Source organism: Heloderma suspectum, chromosome 4 (assembly GCF_057233095.1).
Source record: "Heloderma suspectum isolate Gila_16-S chromosome 4, 16-S_ref, whole genome shotgun sequence".
Classification (NCBI taxonomy): Eukaryota; Metazoa; Chordata; class Lepidosauria; order Squamata; family Helodermatidae; genus Heloderma; species Heloderma suspectum.
Window position 1 is genome coordinate 206985284 of NC_139461.1, and position 25832 is coordinate 207011115.

General features: G+C 39.7%; 1 protein-coding gene across 4 annotated transcripts in view; it reads right to left on the reverse strand.

Annotated features, from left to right (window-relative positions):
- ADGRL2 (adhesion G protein-coupled receptor L2) overlaps nucleotides 1–25832 on the reverse strand; it is a 250269-nt gene that overhangs the window by 62753 nt on the left and 161684 nt on the right. For all 4 annotated transcript variants that reach the window (XM_084852117.1, XM_084852116.1, XM_084852115.1 and 1 more), the window contains exons 4-5: nucleotides 22933–23042; nucleotides 9090–9890 (exon numbers count right to left, since the gene is read on the reverse strand). In XM_084852117.1, coding sequence (XP_084708243.1) covers nucleotides 9090–9890; nucleotides 22933–23042 — 911 coding nt within the window. The remainder of the gene's footprint in view (nucleotides 1–9089; nucleotides 9891–22932; nucleotides 23043–25832) is intronic.

Below are 25832 nucleotides of genomic sequence, written 5' to 3' on the forward strand. Positions count from 1 at the left end.
CCTATATTTCCTTATGAAGCATCTGAGCCTCACCGTGTTGCAGTCGAACACATCAGGAGGGCTCTAGATTGGGGAAGGGTGTTAAACCCACCCTGCCAGCTACTGGCATGGGTCAGCCCACTTGTGTGGGTCAACTCAAACAGCTGTGAATCAATTCACAGGAGGATTCCTCTAGCAATACAGTAATGCTCAGATGTTTCATAAGGGAAGGGAACCAGAACACTGTGGGTCACCTTTGGTGGTCACAGGAACTCCATCCTCCCTTTGAAAATACTGGTGTACTGGCAGCATTTTAGCTTCAGAATGAAACTGAGCATGCTCAACACAACTTTGCTAGCAGTTGCTTCCACAGACTATAATGAGGCAGGAAAACTTTACATAGCTTTTGAATTGCGGCTCAGATCTTCACCAAACCAGTGAAAGGCATGCAAAATTGACAAGCCCAAATGGAGTACATTCGTACTTTTCACCAAAATTTGAAAGAAATGTATAATATTCTGTGCCACAGATGGGAGTAAAAAGGGTAAATGTGTCAATCTCCAGCATTTTTTAACTTACTGTACCTGCGACAAGTTTTATTAGATTAGTTAGAAATTTTGCACAACTGTGGATTTCAAAAGCTAGATCCTGAATGCCAAGGTTCAAATTATTAGTTCAACAAGTGTCATTTTTATAAGCTATACAACTTTGAGGCTTATAATGGCAGAACTACTACTTCTTCTATTTCTCCTTCTCCTCCTTCTCCTTCTTCTTCTTCTGGCAACTCACCTTAACTTAAGGGATATTCCTGTGCCCTTTAATTGATGACATTCCGCTCCAAACCCCCAAATCACCTAACTCAGTAGTTTCAAGTAGATCACAGAAAGCACAGGGGACAAAATGAGACCTTGCAGAATCCTGTAGCATAAATGCCAAGGGGAAAGCAGTGGTTCCCCACAACCACTTTCTGGGACTGGCCCTCCAGGTAGGAAATTATTATTATTATTATTATTATTATTATTATTATTACATTTATATCCCACCTTTTTTCCTCTTTGAGGAACCCAAGGTGGCGTACATAATCCTCCTCCTCTCCATTTTATCCTCACAACAAGAACCCTGTGAGGTGGGTTGGGCTGAGAGTCTGTGACTGGCCCAAAGTCACCCAGTGAGCTTCCATGGCCGAGTGGGGACTAGAACCCAGATCTCCTGGCTCCCAGTCCAACACTCTAACCACTACACCACACTGGCTCTCGTGACTGGAAAGGAGTCATTAAAACACTGCAACCCCAATTCCTTATCCAAACAGTCTATCCAAAAGATTAGCAGCATCAGTTGAAAGCCACTGAGCAATCCAAAAGAATTGGCAGGGTCACACTATCCCTGTCCTTCTCCTATCATAGGTCATCCATCAGGCTGCCAAAATACCAGATAGAAATGGATCCAGTCAGTCAGTTTCAGGCTGGAGTTGTATGACAGCCATCTATTTGAGCACCTTGTCCAAGAAGAAGATATCTGTGATCAACTGATTTGTTAAAATCCTCAGGGTCCAGGGAGTCTCAGAACTGCCTCTTTAAAGGCAGATTGGACTGCTGCTCGCTCTCATAACAAAGCATTCACTCCTTCTTGGGCCTAGCTGGTCAACCCACTCCTGTTAAATGTTCTAAGCCAGGATAGGCAAGGGTTGAGTAGACATGTGGTGGGCTGCACTCCCCCAAACACCCTTTCCACATTCGCAGATCACAGCAGCTGAAATCCATCCCATAAAACATGACTAGACAGGGTTCTGAACATGTGCCTAGGCCAGCCTTCCCCAACCTAGTGCCCTCCAGATATGCCGGACTACAACTCCCATCAACCCCAGCCAGGACGGCCATTTGCTATGCTGGTGAGGGCTATTGAGCGTTGTACTACAACACATCTGAAGGGCACCAAGTTGGAGGAGGCTGCTCTCAACTGAGGTGCAAAAACCACAGAGTCCCATGTGATGGATGAGCCCCTTTAAGATACCACAGTCACTCTGACTTTTTTACTGCTCCAGTTGGAAATGAATTGTAAATCAGAGGAAGAAGCAGAGGCAGTAAAAGCAAAAGAATTCACAGGAGGGCAGCATTACTAGGATGTGTGGGAGGACTATATCTGCATTAAACTTCCTCCTAAAGTTGTGTTCTCCAAGACCTGCCAAATGCATCCAGAACACGTAATGGGACCCTGCCAGGTGCTTGACAGCCCCCAACTCCTGTTTTTGACATTCTAGGCAGACATGGGACTTTACTGAGTCCCTGGGGCCACCATACATGGATGGCAAGCTATGCTCAGCATGGTGGTTTTACAGGCCTGCTTTATGCACATACAGAATGTAGAAAAACCTGAAACAGCAGCCAGGTAGGACTGGCATTTCTGTTCCCTTAATTAAAGACAAAAACAAAAAACTCCCCAGCATTAGGGGGCTGAACCTCAACTGTTGAAATTAAGTCCTGCTTATCATAATTTGCAGGGAAGAATCTCTGATTTGATCCATCACAGCTCTTCAAGGCTTGTCATAATTGTAAATAATGGTTTCCAGGAAAACTACAAAGAAGGAAATTAACAACAGCCAACCATCAAAAGGTACATTCAAAATTCAAACATGTCAGGGTAATCTACCATCCAGAAAGGCAGAGTTGGCAAGCCTGCCTGCTCATCGGGGTATTAGCGTGCCCCTGGCTACAGCAAAATTCAAAGAAATATCGGCTAGTGGAACAATGCAACTCATACATAACTTAGGTTCCCCCCCCCCCCTCTACAGGTGTGCCTGCCACTTTTACAAACAAAGAAAAGACTGGTCCCTGCCTGGAGGAATTTACAAACTGTGACAAGTATTCACTCCTTTCTATGTCAGACCTTGTGGAAACAACTGGATCTGACACTGTTCAGGTTTAATTTTTTTTTCCTTTGACACTTATTTCCTAAAGGCTTATGCTTTTTAAAAAGGAGATTTAACCCTCTTCTGTCCTTAGGCTAGAACTTATAAAAAAACATATATTCCTGAATGTAAATTGAATTTAAACACAAATGCAAACAAGAAGAAAGGCACCAGACTGTCTTTCAAAGGACTTGAAAATAATGTTTCTTTTTAAAAAGAGATGGAGTTTCCAGTTCTTTGAGAGTAGGGACAAGAGTCTGACAAAATAAAACTCTCATAAATCTTTTTGCACTCCTGAAATGGTCAAATCCCTAATCATCCCATCATCTCCACATACTTTTTCAGGGGAACATATTTTACAGAAAACTGGAAAACATACCTTTTAGTGTGGATGGTTTGCAAAGACAAAGGGTCAAACATGTCTACAAGGATTTATGAGTGGATGTGCTATATATCAATCTCATTAGCTTCACCACAAATATATTTATGTATATTCTAGATAATATGAAGTAAATAGATAAAGACATGTTCTTTTTTCTGGTGATCATATATATATATATATATATATATGTACACACTTACATATATGTTTTCCCTGTTTCTAGCTGTCAAAAACCTTTCTTAAAAAAATGTGGTTTTCCGATTCTTATTTTCCATCTCAAACCAGAAACTTCTTAAGTGCTGTGGTTTATTTCTAGGCTGATTGAGTGCCACCTGTACAATCCTGCTGAACTTCTTACTTAGCCTACCTGCTGCAAAAACCTATTCAAACCTGTCTATCTTCTCTGCAAGCACTTGCATGACATCTTGTGAAACCTCTATAATTTTCTTTTGATTACAGTGCAGCCAGGCTTCCAATGCTTTCTCAATTAACGTTTGTCAAAAGCGTCACAAGCGCTTGCAAAAGTGTCAAGAAGCCACTGCTGATTCAGATCTGGAGCTGTTGTGGGAAGAATCTGGGGAAGCTATACCTTATTACTCAGATTCTAGACACCATGTGCTTAATTAAGACATTCTTCATGACAGAAATCTGTATCAACAATAGTGCAATTAATACTCTCACAGATCCTCTTACTTTTGACAGCTTCTATCTCGTTTAAGCTACCCTTGTGCCCTACAGCTTAACTTCACTAAAAGGGATCACAGACACTGCTTTCTGAAGTCCAGCTATGAGGTTAGAATCACAAGAGCATATAATTTCATCCAGTACTCTATCTGCAGCTGTTGCTTTGCCAAGACAGATTCCAGTGCCACCCATGTGGCTATTAAAATAAAATCTGAAACACAACTGCTTTGTCTGAAAAATGATCTTCACATTTTTAGTAAGGGTGGGGGATCCTTTTCATAGAATTTACAATTTAAAACTAAAAGCTAAGTATACATGCTTAGAACTGCAAATGGCATCAACTTATTCAGTGCTCAGATTCAGTGCTATTTTTATTTACCATGCAAAACCTGAGTGGATCTTCTTATCTATATTCTCTTGTAACATATTGGCATTTCCTTCCCTAAAGGTGGCACCATAAGCATCCAAACAGGCTTGGAAGTGTAGAAATGGGGAAAGACTTGCAGGAGAAAGTCTCATCTGAAGTTGAGAATTGGGGACCTCTATATTTTTAACAGATCTAACAATACAATCTATTAGGGTATGACAGATACCCACGCTATAGCTAGAAGACATGGGATGCTCCCAAGCAGCATTTTCCCCCTGGGGTTGGTGCAAAGTGGTTTTGCAACTATATCCATCAACATAGCCGACCAGCATAGCTGCCTCAAGGCTGGAAGTAAGAAGTCAGATCGCTGTTTGGATTGTAAGGTTCCCATCTGCATTCTGGAAATAATAGTGTTAAAAAAAAAAAAGAATAAAAGCCTTCACTGAATGTAAACTTTCCTCCATTTCTTATCAAAATCCTCACAAGGGTTGGAGGGGGAATTTTGGGAAGCAAAAGGCTGGGGGTGGGAGGTTTAATCCCCCCCCCCCAGTGTGCACTGGTCCCAATCCGAATTGTGGCCATGCACACTTACTTTCGAGTAATAAAGCAAGAGAGGAGTCAGCCACACATGATGTAATTATCTTTTGACCCTTAACAATGAGTAATTGCATGCAACAGCATTTGTGTTTAAGGAAGAAGTTTCTCACGTTGAAACAACAGACATACCCAGAGCAGCCCACATAGATGTGTCTCAGGAATATTATATCTGATCAGACAAGCCACACCTCTCAACTTCCTGCCACCTGTCTGGCTGCACTTTCTGGCTTCATACTCCCTAGGTGTGCCAGAACGCACCCAAACAAATAATTATGAAACATACTGACTTGGAAATCCTTGTATAATATATATCAGCAGTAATAAATTCAGCAAGAGGCCAGCTAAAAATTAAGAAAACAAAGTAGACAAAATAAAAATCTGATGGTAAGATAAGGACCTCAGACCTGTTTGAGGTGTTCTCCATACGCAACAGAGAATGAACTTGTGTTCTTGTTGTTTTGGCTCCTCTGCATCTTCCCAGAGGAGGGAAGGATATAAAAGCAACCTTATAAAAGGTTGCTTTTATAAACTGGGAGGAAGGGCCAAATGCAGTGTGTATCTGCAGCTCAATAATAAATAAATAAATAAATAAAATAAAATAAAATAAAATAAAAAATCTCACTAGGCATGAGCAGGGCCATTAACACACCAAAACTGTGTTAGCTTGAAAATTTATTCTCCAGCTATGTAAGTATAGTTAGATTTCAGGGAAAGGAACAGGCTGGGAAAACACTAATGAAGTTTACAACTGGATCTTCTTATATATATTCTCTTCTAACATATTGGCAAAAAGAGTGCTGAAAAAGAAACTGTCCAAAAAAGCCCCGAACAAAACTCTTGACTTGTGTGTGGGCTCACTATTCCATACGTAAAGGGCACCTTGCTAAACTGCAGCCATGCTGTCTTCTTGTCATCACAACATGCTGAATATAGCAAGTTCACTCTTAAGACAGACGGACGGATGGACGGACGGACGGACACACAGAGCGAGAGAGAGAGAGAGAGAGAGAGAGAGAGAGTTAACAGCTGTAAGAGCAAAAGAAAACAAGATTCCCAAAATGATGGAACACAAACATACAATATATTGGACACCTACAGAACATGTAACATTGTGCCATCAATGAAGAAATGTCTCAGGCTCTACAAGGATTAGTGTTAGAACAATTTTCCATATTCTGTGAAGTTATGCGTAGGCACTGGGGGAGATTGTATACTGGAAGGGACAATCTAAACAATCTAAGAATATAGCATTGCTTTAGTACTGTAGGAATGGAAGTCCACAAATGGACTTGTGTCCAGTTCTGGGCACCACATTTTAAGAAGGATGCAGACAAACTGGAGAGGGTTCAGAGGAGGGCAACAACGATGATCAGAGGACTGGAAACAAAGCCCTATGAAGAGAGACTGAAAGAACTGGGCATGTTTAGCTTGAGAAACTGAGGGGAGATATGATAGCGCTGTTCAAGTACTTGAAAAGTTGTCACAGAGCGGAAGGCAAGGATCTCTTCTCGATCATCCCAGAGTGCAGGACACAGAATAATGGGCTCAAGTTACAGGAAGCCACATTCCGGCTGAACATCAGGAAAAAATTCCTAACTGTTAGAGTAATACAACAATGGAACCAATTACCTAGGGAGGTAGTGGGCTCTCCCACACTGGAGGCATTCAAGATGAGGCTGGACAGCCGTCTGTCAGGGATGCTTTGACTTGGATTCCTTGTAGGCCCCTCCAACCCTATTATTCTATGATTCTAAGACTTAAGGTGAGATAACATTCTGGCACTGCTGCAGCCATTGCAATATGGAAAGCTAACATGAGCAATAACCCATGTTATATCTCAGGAAAAAGCACATGTTTTAAGTCAAGAATGATATTTAGCCTTGGGGGTGAAAATAATGTCTAAGCTCAGGAGAGCACATGAGATGAATGTGACAAAGGACTCTTTGTAGTCAAAGAGGCACAGCCTATAGTGTTTGAACCATGTTTGTAGTAGGAAGCTATGGTGCAGCCAGGCGCTGACAGGCAGAGAGATGAAAGACAGAGGGCTCAAATGAGTAGGTCAATGTATCATTACGGCTCCCATCACAAGTGAAGTGGCAAGGATTGCCGAGTTTTCCATAATGCCTCCAAATTAGGCATTCCAACAGAAGAGGCCATGACTTCTGCTGTAGAAGCACTGACCCCATGACATCATTAAGCGCTTGATGTTAAGACAACTTCCTTTCCCCGCAAAAAGGTCCACACATACTACCCTTATACCCACCTTTACAAATATGCTATCAGCCTAAGCAGTCTGCATAAACTCTAGCCATTTAAAAGAAAAGGTGATCCCCTACTGTTTTTTTTTTAGCTGATTACATTTCCCTTCCTAATGAGTGGCAGTTCAGTTTTGCAACACATAAGACTGAGGGCAAAAAAGAAGAAGAAATGAACATGGAAGATATATCCTCACAATCAATGGTTGGATCCTGGCTTAGTCATACTTAGAGTAGACTCTTTGAAATCAATGGGATTAGAGTACACCCTTTAAAATCTATTTATTTCAATGGATCTGCTTTTAGTATGACTTAGTTTGGATCCAATCTAATATCTAAATAATCTAGAATGAATCAGATCAATTCTTGCTACGTTCTCAACGTCATCTGGATTAAACAGTTTAATTAACTATCAACATGCCTTAACTAGACTTTTGTAAGGGGGATTGCTAGAACTGTAAACTGTGACTTTTCAATCCAAATATGCTTCCAAATATCTTCTGATGGCTGAAGCATGTTTACCATTAACATGCACAAAGATTATTCTGTATATATAGATCCAAGAGTAAAAGCATGGTAAAAATTGAGCCATGTATACCCCTCTGTTCAAAGGAAACATACATTTAAAAAGCGGGAAATAATCAACTCCTCCCCCCTTTATTTATTTATAGCATTTTGTATCCCACAGTTAGCTGAGAAAGTCTTCCATAATGGCTTAGGAAGATTCCCCTACCTTACTGTTTCAATAAAAGAATACAAGAATGACTGAAGTACTACAGGGTGAATTTTGTCTCATGGTCTGCAGAATAACCCCTAATAAAGTTAAGGTAAAGGTGATTTAAATTATTAAATGTGATATAAAGGTTATTTAAATTATTATTTTTCAATTTGATGACATCAAATTTACCATTTCTCTAGCATTCAGGGAAGGCTCCCTTCAAACTGGTTCACATGTTCAGAAATAAGGAAATATTGTATGCATGGTGGCATTCTCACATGCATACTGTATTTTCACATTCCTACTGTGTGACCACACAGTAACTCCACATTCCTATCTGTGACAAGCCTTCAGTTTTCCATAATGGAAATGATAAAAGTCAAAGCCTGAAGAGAAATATCCAATAAGAATGTATGGAATGAAAAAACAGTCACCTAAACTCAGATTTATTGCAGTCTACAACAACATTCCAGGAATGCATAATGATGTTTTACTGAGCGGATTTCTGCAGCTTACAAAAAGCAAAACAAAGAAACAAAAAACTTTTCTAGATCATCTTGCCGAAATATTCTTAAAAAAAAAACATCTTCTGTATTTAATATCTACATGTGAACCAGAGATGTACTTACTGGAGACATTGTTCGGTGATGCAAATTCACAAATATCTACTTGTTGACAGCTTATATAAAAATACAGTCCTCTAGGTAGTTATGTTCAATTTGAATATACTGTCCCGCATTTGCTACACTGAAGGGAAATTTGGATACAGTAGTTAATCTTCATTTAAGTTGAAGTAGAGTCTCTGAAAATGCAAAACTTCACAACATCCATATCAGAAACTACCTAACTCCACCAGGGGTTTTTATTCATCTTTTTTTCCAACTGCTGGAACAAAGTAGTTAAAAAGTTTTCATACATATTGTATTTAGTTCCAAAATCAGATAAAAGCACCAATGCTAGCACGCTTGTCATTACAAACGGATGGATTGTCTTGAATGTAGTAAGTAATATGGAACTAAAACTTATTGTTGGGTATATTGCTGTAGAACAGATGGCATAGCTACAATTTCAAATCCAAATTTCCCCCCTGTTGTTGTTGTTACAAAACAGGCAATTTAACTGCCAACTCCAAATACACTGAAGTCTAATTTCTTTACCAATCAATTTAAATACTTAAAAGAGAAATCAAAGGGAATTCTTACCTTGAGCAGGGTCTGGTGGGCCAAACTCTAGAGAATATCGTAGGATAAAGTTGTTGTTCCACACATATATTTGATTGTCTCTTGGATTGTAATCCACCGCAGCGATGTAATGGTACATGTTGGGGAAAGGAATATCTACGTGTTCTCCTCGGCTTAACCGGGTGTTATAAATGTAATCAATTGCATTTTTGCCAGTTTCGCTTTCATTGTCTTGGTAGACTGATCGCACAACATAGAGAACCCCGCATATCATAAAGGCATTAGATGCTGCCCGTTTGTCATATGTAGTTTCCCATGTTGCTTCAAACCGCAGAGTATATGGATTCAGTTGGCTAATAACTATCATTCCATTATTCTGTTCTGTAGCATAAATTACCCACAAGCCATTTTCATCAACTGCCAAATCAATATCAGTCTTCCCCCCCCATCTATAAGGGGAAGTGTCATGGTAGTTGGCATAATTTATAATAGCCTCTCCACTCTTTATTCTAGTCCTTAAGTCGAACTTTACAATGTTCCTGGTTCTTTCTTTGTTAAAAAAGACTGCACCGTCATATACCACAAATCCAGTACCATCCACTCGATTTGGAAGTTTATATGTCGTCTGCTGGCGTCCATTTTGGAAGTCCTCTAAAGAAGCATACTCTATCAAGGTATCAGTACGATATGGAGTCCATGGCATGAAGTATATTTTATCTGCAGCTTGAAGAGGATCTTTGCACCAGGCACCTGCCTTTTGTTCAGCTTCATATAAATTTGGGGAATCCACAACAGCTTTCAACGTCCCAGGGCAAACAAAAACTAGCAGTCACAGAGAGAAGCAAGACAAGAATTATTAAAACAAATTAAAATTCTCATGCTACCTAATAAAGTCTAAGTAAAGATCACGAGTGACTATAAAGAAGAAAAGATCCTTTTAAACTCTCGTGTAATTAATGCATGTATTATCCTTTGTCATCCATGGTTCTTAAAATTACCATAGTAACCAGTATGAGAAGTGTTTTCCCTAACTTCACCAAAGGTTCTATGGCATATCAACGTATCTGGAAATATAGAACTACACTTGCAGTTATAATGAATAGAGCATTCATACTCCAGACCTTTTAACTAGTGTGCAAAAGTTCAATTCATTTGTGTTTTTAAAGTCATAAACTTTTAAGAAACTGTAAGAAACTGTAAGGCTGAAAATAAAAGGTGCCTCGACATACGACTAAATTGAAATTAAAACATCATATATAGAGAAAGATCTTCATTAGGAGCAACAAAAAATAAAGGATAACCAAAGCAATGGATGAAACAGACCAGGAACCCCTGCAATTATGGCATGCTATGGAGAGGGTTCTGGAAGCCAAGCAAGATGACATTTTATTAACAAGAAGTAGTCATGGGTGAGAGAAAGACAGGAAAAGAGAAATAAAGGGAGGAAGAAAGCAAAGGGAGTCTTCATCCCAGAGCAGGTACGTCAGAAACTAAGTCCCACCACCTGCTTTAAGTAGCCGAGTCAGTTTAGCAGCCAAGTCAGTTTATTGCAAAGTCGACTTCTTTATGAGGGGTACTTATGAGATCCTGCTGATTATCATAACATCAGAGTGTTGTGGGGAGGGGGAGGGGAGGAGGTTAACATCCATAAGGCACATAACAAGGAGCTGGGGGATTTGGGCTATATACTTTATTTACCTTTTTGCTCCACTTCTATTTCAAGCATCGGAAGAAAAATGGAAAAAAAAGTGCAAGGAAAAAAAGAAGAAGATTAACACAAATTGACTATTAGGCGAAGATTAACTTAGTCAACAGATGTTAAACACAGGGAGAATAAGAACTGCACTACATTGGATAGAGAGAAACAGACAACAGGAAAACCTAGCAGGAGAAAGATTCTACAGTTACATAAGTGAACATGGATCAATCATTTTAGTAGGTTAAAGAGGCAACACAGAAAATGCTGGGATGTAGTTTCACTTAGTCAACCTGAATAAATAATGAAAGGCTTGACTAATGCATGATATACATATCCTTCCCTCTCCCAAGCAAGACTGTGTCAACTTCATCTATGAAGAACTTACTATTAATATGCTATCCTCACACATATGTGTTGTATATTACATTTCATTATTTAAAAAAACTTTGGTTGAAAAGAAGAGTTAATACTCTTACATAGTCACTCATGCTCTGAAAAGCATGGCAACAGTAAGTTTTCGTCCTGTCTTAACTTTCATGACATGTAAGCTATGAAAACATACTGTCATTCACATACTGTGATTGCTTACAAATTAGGCTCCATGCACCAACAGTTTGCCTTACATTTTAGGACCAATTGTCTACTTCTGTAGGATGGAAGCACCACTGAAGTGCTCATGAGATACTAGCTCTTAAATTTTAAACTTTTAATTCTGACAATCAGCCTGCTGTAAAGCTTATATTTAAGCTGTAAGGCCCAATCTGCTTCATACTGAACAAGAAGTAAAACCAGTAATGTTTGGGCATTACCAGACCATAATACTAGCAGGCATGGTCTCCTTAGCTTATAAACTGAAAACATGTACTGAATTTAATTTGATGCCAAAATCCTCCCAATAATACCCCTATTCTTACCTCCCCATATACATATTTCATCTATCAAGGATGCTGTCTGTATATGCAGCCCATCACTGCTAATGTGTGTCTCATCACAAATGAAAGCATACAGGGATAAGTAGAGGTTCAGTTTGCAGTTAGGTGCCCATTAGCCCCCTGTTTTCATCAGTTTCAGTGTTCCCCCTAACCTTCTGTGGAAGAAGACTGGAATGGAAAAGACCACAGGAAACCAATGTACAAAGCCTAGCTTTAAGTGATCATAATATAGAAGAGTGTGTAATGTCTTTATTTCTTACATAGTGTACAAGTGAAACCTTATCTTAAGATTTCCATCCTTTTTAGAGCATTAATTTGTAAGAGCTTTGTTTTTCTGTTAAACCAAAGGTTTCTTGGTTCTAGAATTCCTTTTTAAATAGGAGAAATCCACTGAATGAAATGAGACCACTTATTTGCGCAATGAACATCTGTGCAGCTGCTCATTCCAGTAACCTTTCTCTGTGCTCCCCAGCTTGCTTTTAAGGTGTACAGCTATTGAAGGTGCTTACAAGTCCCTTGCCACATGCAAGCCCATTCATACATTGTATCAGACCCTAGCAGATCAGCTTAACACAATGCAACTGGGTCACAACCACAAAAGAAGAACTGAAAGTGCATGCAAAGCAGACAGCTCAAGCATTCAGAAGATGTTGTGCAAAGCATTTCTCTATTTTACAAATAAGGGGCAATGAGGCTGAACAAACAGTCCCAAGACCATAGCAGGGAACTTAACACCCATGCAGAGCAAAACATCAAACCTCTCTCTCTCCTCCTCCCACTGAGTTATGGGCTTCTCTTAGTTTTGTTAAGATGTCCTCCCTGCTCACAGAGGCTTGTCTGGCTATAGGCAGGGCTACTGGGTGGCTGATCCTGCCCCACTCTGCCAAGTAGGAGGCAAGATCACTTTTCTTATACCAGTAGGCCACCTCTTTTTGAAGTGGCTTTTGCCAAATTATAGGAAGCAACTTTCAAAGAGGAAGAAATGCACTTCCTCTTTCAAACTAGCTAAATGAGAAAGCAGATGGATTATTTCCTGAGGGCTAAACTGGCTGTATAACTCTAGATGAAAGGAATATCCGTTCAATCTCTGCCAGGTCAAGAGCTTCCCTTCCCTTCCCTTCCCCACTTCATCCAGACTATATGGAAGAGTGGAACCTTTTCTCTAAAGGTGTGGAGCTGGCTATGCAATTCAGGACAGAAAAAAAAAAAAAACCTTTCCTTTATGCAGGGGAGGGTTTTTCCCTCTCCATGGTGGGAGAGTGGAAACCTTCCACCATGAAGTGTTTTGCTGGATGCATACCGCATGATGGAAGAAATATATTTTCTTTTTCAGATGGGGGGGGGGGATTGCTTCTTTCTGGCTGATGAGAAGGCAACTGCACAGATTACTAAGCAGCCATCCTACAGCAAAGGAATACAGGACAGTCAGGAGGAAGGGGTTGTCTCTCTCTCTCCCTCTCGGGTGCTCTCTCTTTCTCCCTCAATCTCTCTCTCTCTCTCTCTCTCCCCCACAGACACACACACACACACAAATTGGCATGTGCTGTGTTGTTTGCAATAGCCAGCGTGTCTCATTACCCCACTGTGCTTCAGCAGCTAACATGTGACATGGATCATACAACTTGCCCTTATTTCACTTCCTATTGATTAAAATGGGAACTTTGCGATCTCATACCTTTAGAAATATACAATGAATTTCACCAAACTAGCAAATGGAGCCTCCCTCTGCCATAATATTCTTGAAATGTTTGACATTATCTATAGCGGTTTGAAATTATCTACAGTGTCAAGAAGAGGGAGGGAGGGAGGGAGGGAGGGAGACAGAGAGAGAGAGGGAGGGAGGGAGGGAGGGAGGGAGGGAGGGAGGGAGATAATTTCGTGGGAGGGGAGCAAAAAATGGTCATCATTCATCAGAGCAAAAATTTAAACTGAGGGAACATCCATTCTTTATTGGATTTCTCTGAAATTTGGCCAATTTATATCCTTTATCAAGTAGATTTCTTCTTGCCAAGCTACATACTGGCAGAACAACTCATATTGATTTTATAATGAATAGAATTTTCCAGCTTTATTATGGTAGCACACTGAAAAACCAAGTTGCCTTAACCATGGCCCTGCTCCTGGGGAAGTGACAATATATAAATTATTCCCCACTACCATCACTCAATGTTCTGTCCCGTCCCCCCACAAATAAAGGAGGTGGCTCATTTTCATTATCTTTTCTTGCTGAATATTAATCTTGAGAAACACAGTGACATTTCAATCTTGAACTGAAACATCTGTCTAAAAGGAAGAAGCATAAACGTCTAGAAGGGAGAAACAAAGAGCAGAAAGCAATGACAAAGAGAAGAACAAAACCGAAAACCAAAATAAGTTAAGTTAACTTAGACATTCTTCAGCATCAAATAAGCCCGAACCAGAAACCTAGTGTACAAAGCAAATCTTACCAAATATTCAGAGTACGTAATCTTTCCCTCAATATCCTGATTAAAAAATGTGTGAAAAAGATGGCTGCCACACCTCATTCATTTTAAGGAAAGGATGTATGAAGTATATTCAGGTAAGCACCCCAATCCAACTATCTGTGCCTAGTTCTACCCTCTCCACTGAAAGTAAAGGGAAAGGCTGCACATTCATCAGAGTACCTCCAGGAACCTGCATTGGGGTGAGACTGTATAAGCTGCCTCATGTCCAATAAAAACTAGATATAAAACTGTTTTATTAACTTCTCTTTCAAAGTAAAACCTACTCTTTGGAAAAATGCTGGTAATGCCATTCTTTATGCAGCATGCCTCAATTCCAAGGAAATTATTTTACACCAAATATAGTTTAATCATGATGGCATTATCCAAGAAACATTTCCCTAACAAGTATGATTATGTGGAATCATCGTGTTTTACTAAAACAACAGCACAGTCCACCACATGAATCTTTAGTAGTCCTATTAACATTTCAAAAGCAATTTTTATGGGGATGTGATCTAACAAAAGTTGTTGTTGTTGTTGTTCAGTCGTGTCCGACTCTTCGTAGCCCCATGGACCATAGCACGCCAGGCCTTCCTGTCCTCCGCTCTCTCACAGAGTGTGCTCAAGTCCATATTCGTTGCATCGGTGATGCTATCTAGCCATCTCCTCCTCTGCCGTCCCTTTTCCTTTTGCCTTCAATCTTTCCCAGCATCAGGGTCTTTTCCAGGGAGTTTTCTCTTCGCATTAGGTGGCCAAAATATTTCAGCTTCAGCATCTGTCCTTCCAAGGAGCACTCAGGGTTGATTTCCTTTAGGATGGATTGATTTGACCTCCTTGCAGTCCAGGGGACTCGTAATAGTCTTCTCCAACACCACAGTTCGAATGCATCGATTCTTCGGCACTCAGCCTTCCTTATAGTCCAGCTCTCACAGCCATATGTTGCTACTGGGAAAACCATAGCTTTGATTATACAAATCTTTGTTGGCAAGGTGATGTCTCTGCTTCTTACTATGCTGTCTAGGTTTGCCATAGCTTTCCTCCCAAGGAGCAAGCATCTTCAAATTTCATGGCTACTGTCACCATCTGCGGTGATCTTGGAGCCCAAGAAAGTAAAATCTGTCACTGCTTCCATTTCTTCCCCTTCTATATGCCAGGAAGTGATAGGGCCAGATGCCATGATCTTAGTTTTTTTAATGTTGAGTTTCAAACCAGCTTTTGCACTCTCCACTTTCACCCTCAACAAGAGGCTCTTTAGATCCTCTTCGCTTTCTGCCATTAGGGTGGTATCGTCTGCGTATCTGAGGTTGTTGATAATTCTCCCGGCAATCTTAATTCTGACCTGCGATTCATCCAACCCGGTGTTTCTCATGATGTACTCTGCATATAAGTTAAATAAGCAGAGCGACAGTATACAGCCTTGTCGTACTCCTTTCCCAATTTTGAACCAATCAGTTGTTCCATGCCCGGTTTTTACTGTTGCTTCTTGACCCTCGTACAGGTTTCTCAGGAGACAGGTAAGGTGGTCTGGTACTCCCATCTCTTAAAGAATTTGCCACAGTTTGTTGTGATCCACACAATCAAAGGCTTTAGCGTAGTCAATGAAGCAGAAATAGACGTTTTTCTGGAATTCTCTTGCTTTCTCCATGATCCAGTGAATGTTGGCGATTTGATCTTTAGTTCCTCTGCCTCTTCGAAACCTAGCTTGTACTTCCAGTAGTTCTTGGTTCACATGCTGCTGAAACCTAGCTTGTAGGATTTTGAGCATAACCTTGCTGGCATGTGAAATGAGCGCAATTGTGCGGTAGTTTGAACACTCTTTGGCATTGCCCTTCTTTGGAATTGGAATGTAAACTGACCTTTTCCAGTCTTGTGGCCACTGTTGAGTGTTCCAAATTTGTTGGCATATTGAGTGCAGCACTTCAACAGCATCATCTTTTAGGATCTTAAATAGCTCAGCTGGAATACTGTCATCTCCGCTAGCTTTATTGTTACTAATGCTTCCTAAGGCCCACTTGAGACTTCACTCTCGAGAATGTCCGGCTCAAGTTCAGTGACCGCACTATCATGGCTATCAGGGACATTCAGATCTTTCCTGTACAGTTCTTCTGTGTATTCTTTCCACCTCTTCTTAATCTCATCTGCTTCCGTTAGGTCCCTGCCTTCTCTGTCCTTTATCATGCCCATCTTTGCACAAAACGTTCCCTTGAGATCTCTGATTTTCTTGAAGAGATCTCTAGTCTTTCCCATTCTGTTGTTTTCTTCGATTTCTTTGCATTGTTCATTTAAGAAGGCCTTCTTGTCTCTCCTTGCTATTCTCTGGAACTCTGCATTCAGTTGGGTATATCTTCCCCTCTCTCCCTTGCTTTTCGCTTCCCTTCTTTCCTCAGCTACTTGTAAAGCCTCATCACACAGCCACTTTGCTTTCTTGCATTTCTTTTTCTTTGGGATGGATTTCGTTGCTGCCTCCTGAACAATGTTACGGACCTCCATCCATAGTTCCTAAGGCACGCTATCTGTCAGGTCTAATCCCTTAAATCTGTTCCTCACCTCCACTGTATATTCATAAGGCATATGATTTAGGTCATACCTGAATGGTTTAGTGGTTTTCCCTACGTTCTTCAGTCTGATTAATTCCAATGGGACTTGGGTGCAGCTAACTTTGACTGGACAGCACCCACTTTTCCTAGCACTGATTTATCTATGGTGCACTTTTCAACTCTCCATTAACTCAGTATTCAAGTAATAGAGCACGGTCAAGTAAATAGAACAGAACTTTAAAGTTTTGTAATGTAGTTCTAATGACTTCCTGATAGTGCTGTGTGCGAGCTTATTCCATATTAAAATAAAGCAATTTTGTACCTGCTTAGAATAAACAAGAGTAGAACAATGGCATAAAGACGAGGATATTAAAAAGTATTAGTGGCATGTCTACATTGTATACAGCTATACGTTTCAGGGACATATCGGTTTGCTAAAGTAAACAAAAACTGCAAAGTCCAATCAGTACAGCTAGAGAATAAAACACTTTTGAGTATTTTCCACTGAATTCCTGGGTCCAAGTAAGGCGTAAAATAAAATGTCGTGCACAGATGTAGGAAAGTGGTGCTTCTGATGTGCTTATTAATCCTAAAAGGACTGACTTAGGTTATTTGAAGTATCAACATATATTGTGCAGTGTAACTGAGAGAAATGTCAAGTGGGGTGTTCTCAATTCCTCTGTAATTTAATCAATAACACTCTTATTCAAGGACAAAGCAATGTATTTAAGCTCGTTTTAGAATTCTGGTTTTAACAGCAATTCAACTGAAGCATCTCTCTGTTGAAAAGGGTTTCATTTTGGGTGGTGGTGGTGAACCATTGGCAACAGAACTGATTTTTGAAAAGCAAACAAAAGAAGCTAGTCATTAAGTATGTATTTTAGAGGGTTGTTAGAAAGCAGGAAGGAGAATCCTCACAACAATACCATATATCTGACCGAGTCCAGAAAGGTATGAAGAAGAGAGCAAAATACACAAAGGTTTCCTATCCTACATGTAATATACAAAGCTCCAACCAGTTACCACATAATTTGTTTCTAGCACCACTTTGGGCTGTGATGAATAGATGGTAGTTCCTCTTCAAGAGGCGGAGTGATTTTTTTGTAATTTTCATATTATTCATTTTAGATAGATAAGCCACATCTGAACAATAACCAAATTGTATGAACACTGGGTGACTGCTACAGTAAATGTCTGCCTTACCAATCCTCCCAAAGGGCCTCTTATTACTCCATAATCCATATTACAGGGTTAAAGGATGCCTGCCAGCATCTTATCTTTGGACAGTTACTAATTCTTAAATAATGGCTATAATTATGTGTGTGTGGTGTTCTATCCTTGCTGTTATGTGTAGGAAACATAAGGAGCACAGAAGGAAGCTAAGAGCAAGTGCAGCTGTGCACTGGTGCTCCCAAGTCGAAGGTATCATCCCACAAAAGATTTAGGCGGCAATCCTATACTCCCAAGACAGCCAATCCAGTGCCTCAAGATGTTTTGGACTATAACTCCCATAATCCCTGACCTCTCGCCATGCTGACTGGAGCTGATGGGAGTTACAGTCCAAAACATCTGGAAAGCACCAGATTGTCTATCCCTGCTATACTCACTTACCTGGCAGTAACTCCTATCCAACTCAACGGGGCTTTTGAATAGAGATAAATAGGATTGCACTGCAAGACATATGTCTGGTAAGCCTGCTTGAAACTGGTCCACTTCATGCATGTCTTAGGACTGATTCACACTGTAGTGACTGGAATATTCACCATGTTTATATTGGTGTTCCCTCTGGAGAAACTGTAAAGAGTGATAGTGGCAAGCATTTCTCCAACTGCATCCCTATTGCAGGTATACTGAATGTTTGGGAATGCATATCTCTTCACACTTTAGGTGGTTTCCACAGGCAACACTGGTTTAACTATGGCATGGAGAGTGACATAAGATGAAGAAATAGCCAGAAAACAACCTAAGGGACACATCTACGGTGCTGCTTTGTCTTAAGGATATACATGCATTCAGAAAAATAATATGGGAAGCAACCCTGAATTTACAGTGGGGGTGGCTAAGCTGGGTTTATTTCAGGCACTTGGTCTAGTTCACCTTTTTGCTAACCATGGTAGTAATAGTTTGCCTCCCCCCATATTCCGTACCCCAACACAAGGGGCTGTTCATAATCAGTCTTGGGCTTCAAAGATTCAAAAGGAACAAAATAATAATTCTTCTTCTTCTTCTCTCTCTCTCTCTCATGGTGTGTCTCGGCTACATGGCAGGGTATAAATCAAAGTAAATAAATGAACTAAATGAATGCTATGGCTCCCTGGGTTCCACATGCTCCTTTTGGACTGAATAGTGGTTCAAGCATGCAGCGGAGAATTTTTTTCCCATGCATTCCAATGTGACTAGCCAATAACCTTGCTCCTTATACAGTTTAAGGGTTCCTTAAGCAACTTTGGTTCCTGGGGTTCATGTTCATGCATCCTTTCTAGCACTGATGTTTGGCATATCATGGCTTAAGATGGCACTGTAGGGAAAGAAAACCCACCACCAAATCTCCTCATCCCTCATGGACCCCTTAGCTGGAAGTGACAGTAAGTGAAATGCTGCATGATCAGAAGGGGGAGTAGAGTCTTAGAGAACGACATTCATCCACCAAAAGGTCAAGTGTAGGTCAGCAATAAAAACTAGGACTGCAGTTTAGAAACTGTGCAGTCAGCCCCCTTCATGCTCACTAATCATGCTCAAAATAAAAGTAATTGACAGTGCATTGTATCAGCACAGAAGGAGATGTGTACTGCCTGATAAGGATGGTCTCCTCTCTCCATGGCCTTGAACCTGGAATACACGATGGATTATAACTGCATTAACTTCAGCACAGGGGAGTATAGCATTGCACTATACCATGCTTTGGTACAAGTAAACAGGATACAAGCTCTTAAGCGCAGTGCTTACAGGCTTGCAGCAGCAGTGAGATGTGAGTTTCAGATATTTCAGACACTGGTGGCTGCAGAGAATGACCACTGAAAAGTATTCAATGTGTGTATTGAAAACTTCACAACCCTATTATAGAAAGAAATGTAAACTCTTTTTTAAAACCCCGCACAAGAGACTGATTTGGGATTTACAGAGAGAATAAAGCTGATATTTAAAAGTAGGCTGGTATGGAAAAGCAAGCTGGTATGGAGATTCAAAAAAGCAAGTTAAACTTCTTGAAATATTTTGAAAGACTGTCAGATATCAGGGGGTGTTTATATGACAAATACGTACCTATTTTGGGTATTACTATTGTTTATGCTGCAGCTTTGGCAGTCATTCTAAATTCTCAGCCTCTTCATAAGCCCTGCAAATTTATGTCAGATGCGCATTACCTACTGGTTCTCCGCCCGCCCCCTTCTAAAAGGTGGAAATACCTCTCCTAAGGCTGAGTTACTGGCAGTAAGAGCTTTAAGCTAAGATGTGCTGGTATTTTGGCAACACCCCTTTTGCCTTTGGCTACACCCGCCACTGGAACGTGGCCCCCAAGAGCTTCTCTGAAATTGAATTTGTCCCTTGGACTGAAAGAGGTTCAATACCCCTGTCATATGACTTAATATAAGTAAATCCAAAAAGACACATGCATACATAGTCTAATTCTTCAACCATATGTGTGTGTGCAAGAGAAGTTATGGATTTCATCAAGCCCTCCAGTTATGCAGTAGTACAGGAAGGGGTTTTGCTACAGATCACATGGTGTGAGGGAAAAGGTGCTTTAACACTCTTCCCTGCTCTGCACACAATCTGAATAGGTTGCCCCTATGTCTGCTATTTGCAATGGGAGGAAAGCTCCCACTGGCTGCAACATAAAAATTAGGTACACATTTACTGGGGTGACTTAGGGTGGGGGAATCAGCCACATAATGGTTAAAGACATGAATAATATCATGTAGAGTTTGGCCCAAACACTGCAATCAAATGAATCCTTAACATGCATGATAGAGAAATGCTATAGCAAGCATCTCTTGTTATATTGTTCTAGTAGCCTCTTCTAGTAGTTTTAAAAGCTGCAAGCTGAAATTGTGAGCTGGGGGCTTGATGGATCATGGAAGATGCTGTAATCCTGAACCTGCCTAGGTATGCGTAACCGATTTCAATTCAGCATATGCTGCACGCACATACAGTTGGATTGCAACCAAATTTGGATTGCAACCAAATTTGTCTCTTTAAATAAAGTATGTATTACAAAGTAAGCATCATCATGGTATCAATTGTTTTTTAAATAACATGTAAATAGTAAGACATAACAAGAAAATGCAATTATTGACAAAATATTCATTCAAATTAAACTCTGAATTTGATTCATGATTCATTTCAGTCCTGCACAAAGCAACTGAGTAGAGTATTATAATGAAATGAGCAGTAAGCAATACACACATTGAGATAGATATAGCTATGGAGTAAAATAACTACATGTTAAGAGTTCTGCATAGCCAGTGCCATGCAAAGTATCCTTCTGTTAACTGCAAAAGAAACACATTTTTCTGAAGATAGGAAACCCAATCAGCTGGGCATATCCACACTTTTCTCCCTAAAACAGCATAGAAAGTGATCTGAAATCTGAAAATAACATTTGCATATGTTTTTACACTACTGCCTCTTCCTACAGGATGTGACCCAAAGAAATATAAACATCTTGGCATTTGGATAGGGTTACAGCTTGAAATTAGATTCACTGCCTCTTTCTGGGAATTTAAGAACAGAAATAATGATCTGAATGTAAAGATGATTTTATGAAACAAAATTGTTTTTGTTACATAGAGATAATATATTTCTCTTCGAAGTGCCACAAGAGGAATGGTTACAGCGAGCCACCAATGATAAGACACAGCAGAACTGATAAAGTTCAGCATATACAACAGGCTTCCAATCTACAGTGGCACAGAAAAGTAAAAGCACAACAAGCATCTCTTTCACAATGAGACAGAAATACACAGCAAGAATGGAAAGAAAAAGTGTTCTGTGTTAGGCCTTTAACTGATGCTCAGTAAAGTCAATACAAGTGATTCAATGTTGGGTATTCTTACATGGAAATTGCCTTTTTATGTTTTAAAAGGGAAGGTAATTAAAAAAAGTAGTCTGGATATTACTTCTTTTTTATCTGCATGAATACCACTAATCCTTAACTATTACATCTCATGGAATGTGTGCATTCCCCACACCAAACAGCACACACATTCCATGCTGCTGGGTTTCTTTTTTAAGCTTGAACGGCTTCTGTATATTAAAAAACATCAATGCCACATTTATAATAAATGGATGCACAATCAATGCATTGCTGAAGTTTACTGTTAAGCAATGGCCTTCCTCTAATGGAAGAACTTGAGGCTAAGCTTGAATTTATTTTGAACAGCAGCATTATGAAGGAGAAAACAAAGGCTTTTTAGAAATGGGATGAATCGGCTCTTTAGATTCAAGGCAGGCAATGCAAGGCTTGTGGGCTGCATCTGGTCTGCCACAGCTCTTATGCTCGGTTGCTGAATGGAGACTCATCCATGTGCTGGTTGTGGCTGTGGGGCAGATATGTCAAGGAGATAGACACCTATAGATGATACTTATGCCCTGCACAGAGTATTACTGAACAAAAATATTTTCAAATAATGGAATTCTGCTGATTAAAAAGAATGCACCTGTAATGTTGTGGAAGTACTGATGAACACCAAAGTTCATGATCTTCAAAGTGAGAAACAAAATAATTAAAATCAACCTTGCTAAATAGTAATATTTTAAAGCTGGGGAAATCCCTCCTAGATACTTCTATGGTACTTTCTATCCATGAACCGAAGTTGCCACAGCAAGTAGCCTTTTCAAACAGCTGAAGATTAAAATTGAAGTCAATGGTTTCTTTAGAAAACTGAAAGCCAGGCTAATTTGTCAGGAAACTGGTATTGGGCAGAAGTACAAATTCCTATCTAGTCTTTTGAATAGCTAATTCAAGTTTGTTTTTGTGAAGAAGAAGGGGGAAAAAACCCAGTAGCCTTAAAAGCCAAACACTTAAGAACACAGACAGACACTTGGCCAGCATCACACTATGGCTCCTTTCCACACTTTGTGAAGCTAATTGGAGGCCCTAGTTTGTAAGTGCTCAGCATGCAGAATGGTTCTCAGGCCATAAACGTATGCTCTTTTTGTGCATCTAGCATGGCTCCAGCATCGGTTGTGAAGACTAGAGGAAGTGAACAAGAACAAAAAGTGTGTACTTACTGTAAGGGACACATTCATATTGGACTTCGAGGTATTTGTAAGTTCCAGGACAAGGATCAGGAAACACATCTGACCCAGTAACTACTATACACTGAGTTCTGTTGTTGCACCTGTAACAGAAGAGGGAAAATAAGTAGATTAACTTTAAAATCAGAATTAATTTACAAGCTTGCAGCTACCACAATTAGGAGATCAGGTAACATGACACCAGCTGTTGGCATAGCTCATAAGTTGTCTTTATTTATTGTCGAAGTATTTCACTATATTTTTTGTTCAATCTTGTAATAATTTGACAGACAGTTGGTGAATAGATGAACTTTTGTTATTGTTATTCTTATTAGTATAGTAATTTTAGAAAGTACAAGCAGCATTAATAGAGCCTAAAGGTTTATTTTATTTATTTCTGATATTGATCTGCTGCCCTTCTGTTTGGCTACCCCTAGGGTGGTTAACAACAGTCTTAAAACTGTATGATAATGCAAACTAAACAAAATATAAATTAAATATAATTTAATATAAACTAAGTATAAATTAAAACAATAAAACAATCAATAACATCCAAACAATGAAATCAGTAGATGAAGAAGAATAAGACACAAGATAGCAGCAGAATCCGTTTTTTGTTTTTTAATTGTCAGCAACTTTCAAAATCATCTTAGAAAACATGCTGAAAAATCTGGGCAACTTGCCACTGAAAAGACACCAAGTTCAGTGTCAGATAATCTCCTTGGGGAGTAATTTCACAGGCAAGGCACTGTATCTGAAAGGACCCTCTCTGTCTTGTTTGTTGGTTTAATTCATGTCATTTTACCCTATTTGTGTACAAGAAATCAACCACTACGAACAGTGAAATCCTATACATGTCTACTTAGAAGTAAGGCCCATTGAGTTCAATGGGACTTACTTTCAGGTAAGTGAGTATAGGATTGCGTTTAAAAGGAAAAATACTTCTTAAAGAGAGTTGCTGTAAATTAAAGTATAGCACAAAAGGGATCCATTGAGCTAAAATATTATTTGATGAGCTTCCGCTGGGCTTTAAAAACCTGGCTGTTCAGGAGGGCATTTGGGGTGGGTTAGGGTTTTTTGGAGCAGTGTTGTTTTATTCAGTTGATTATGTAAATTTGTTATTAGTATTGTACGCCGCCTAGAGTGGCCAGGCAGCCAGCCAGATGGGCACCTAATAAATCTAATATATAAATAAAATTGTCTCATTGATTTTAATAGGAGCATTAAGTACTTATTCCTAAATCAATGTGACTAGGGTTATAGTCCATTAAAATCAATGGGATTATAAAATATTTAAATTCAGCTGGATTATGTTAAAAAAAATGCTCGTCCTATCCACCTGCAGCTAGAATAGTTGGCAACAATCCATTTCCTATAAAATCACTGTGATAATCAGAAGCTACTGGGTTTGTATAAGTGTGGCAGTTTGCAGACAAATATAATTGAATTTGTACTTTCGATAGCTCAGTATTTTAAAATGAATTATGATTTTGAATATGGATAAAGCATCACTCATCAAAAATGAAAAAACAAAACGAAGTAAAATGAAGCTACTTTCAGCCTTTTCCTCTTAAAGCAAAGTAAGGAGGAGAGTAAAAGGTCAAAAACAGTTTGGTGACTAAAACAAAGAAAGCTTGGCTGATTTCCTGGGTGAGTTCTGTTTGTCAGTAAACTGAAGGAAAGGAAGCCAGATCTTAAAATAATAGTCTAGCCTTTGACTCCAACCGTACATCAACTCCTGCATTACCAGCACTTCCCACACTACTGAATACCCTTGCACAAGTTGAAGAGATCTGTCTTGTTTCGGGGAGTTTCTGACATCTGTCCTCTGCCAACAGGTGCAAGATCAAGCTGAGTTTTAAATTTATAGTGCTATATGAATATTAAAGCCAGCCTAACTATAAAATTTCAGTACGACTTGAGTGCTCCTAGCAAATGAAATATCGGGAGGCTTTTTAAATTATTGCTTTAGCTAAGTTTCTTTTAATCTTGGTCTTTTAGCTGTCTTGAACACCATTTTGTCTGGTGGAAAAGCAGGGTAAAAACCAAATAAATACATTTGGAAGGAACCCTGATTTTAGAATTCAGAAGAATGTCAAGAACAGCAGGAATGGTCAGGGACTCTTGCACAGCAGGTAAGGCCATGGAAACCGATGGTAGATGTCAGGCTGAATGGAGCACTTATTTCTTTTTGCTGCCCTTGCAATAATGCTGATGGTGGCCTGTCAGTTCAGTTGTAACCACTGCGGTCAGGCAATCTATATTCAGCAATTCCTCACAAATGGAGAAAAGATATGGTACTGGATATAGAATTCAGCTGCCTGAGAATCTTAGTTTTATTTTTTAAGCAAGTTGCTAGCCCTTATGATTTTGAAAATATGCTTGAAAGTGTATGGGCAACGGCTGATGAAATCTGAGCAATCACAAAGATGGCTGAACAAGATGTCCAGTAGTCAAGGAGGCTGACCTGCTCCTTTATGCACTTACTAGGAACAGAAAATTTGCAGATTTGCATAAATGATGTAGGTAATAGAACTTGGCTTTTCTGGGCACAGTCCTGACAGTTTTGTACACCGTTCTGACCAGTCCTGACAGTTCTGCACACTGTCCTGACCAGCAGGAGCTCGCAAACAGCTAATATTGGTAGTAGCCACATATGGACTGTTCTATGTTTGTCAATATTTTTAGAACATTTCCTACAGATAAATTGCTGATAGTATTGTAACTGCATTAACCTCAGCTTTATGACTCTGAAATGATACTTCAATGTCAATGGTTATGGAGAGATAATAAAACAATGTTTCACATCCTAAACTAGTTTAATAGGCACTGTGTGTTCCGATTGCTAGTACGTGCTGAATTTGTAACCAATCCTTGAGTTCATTGCCAAGTAT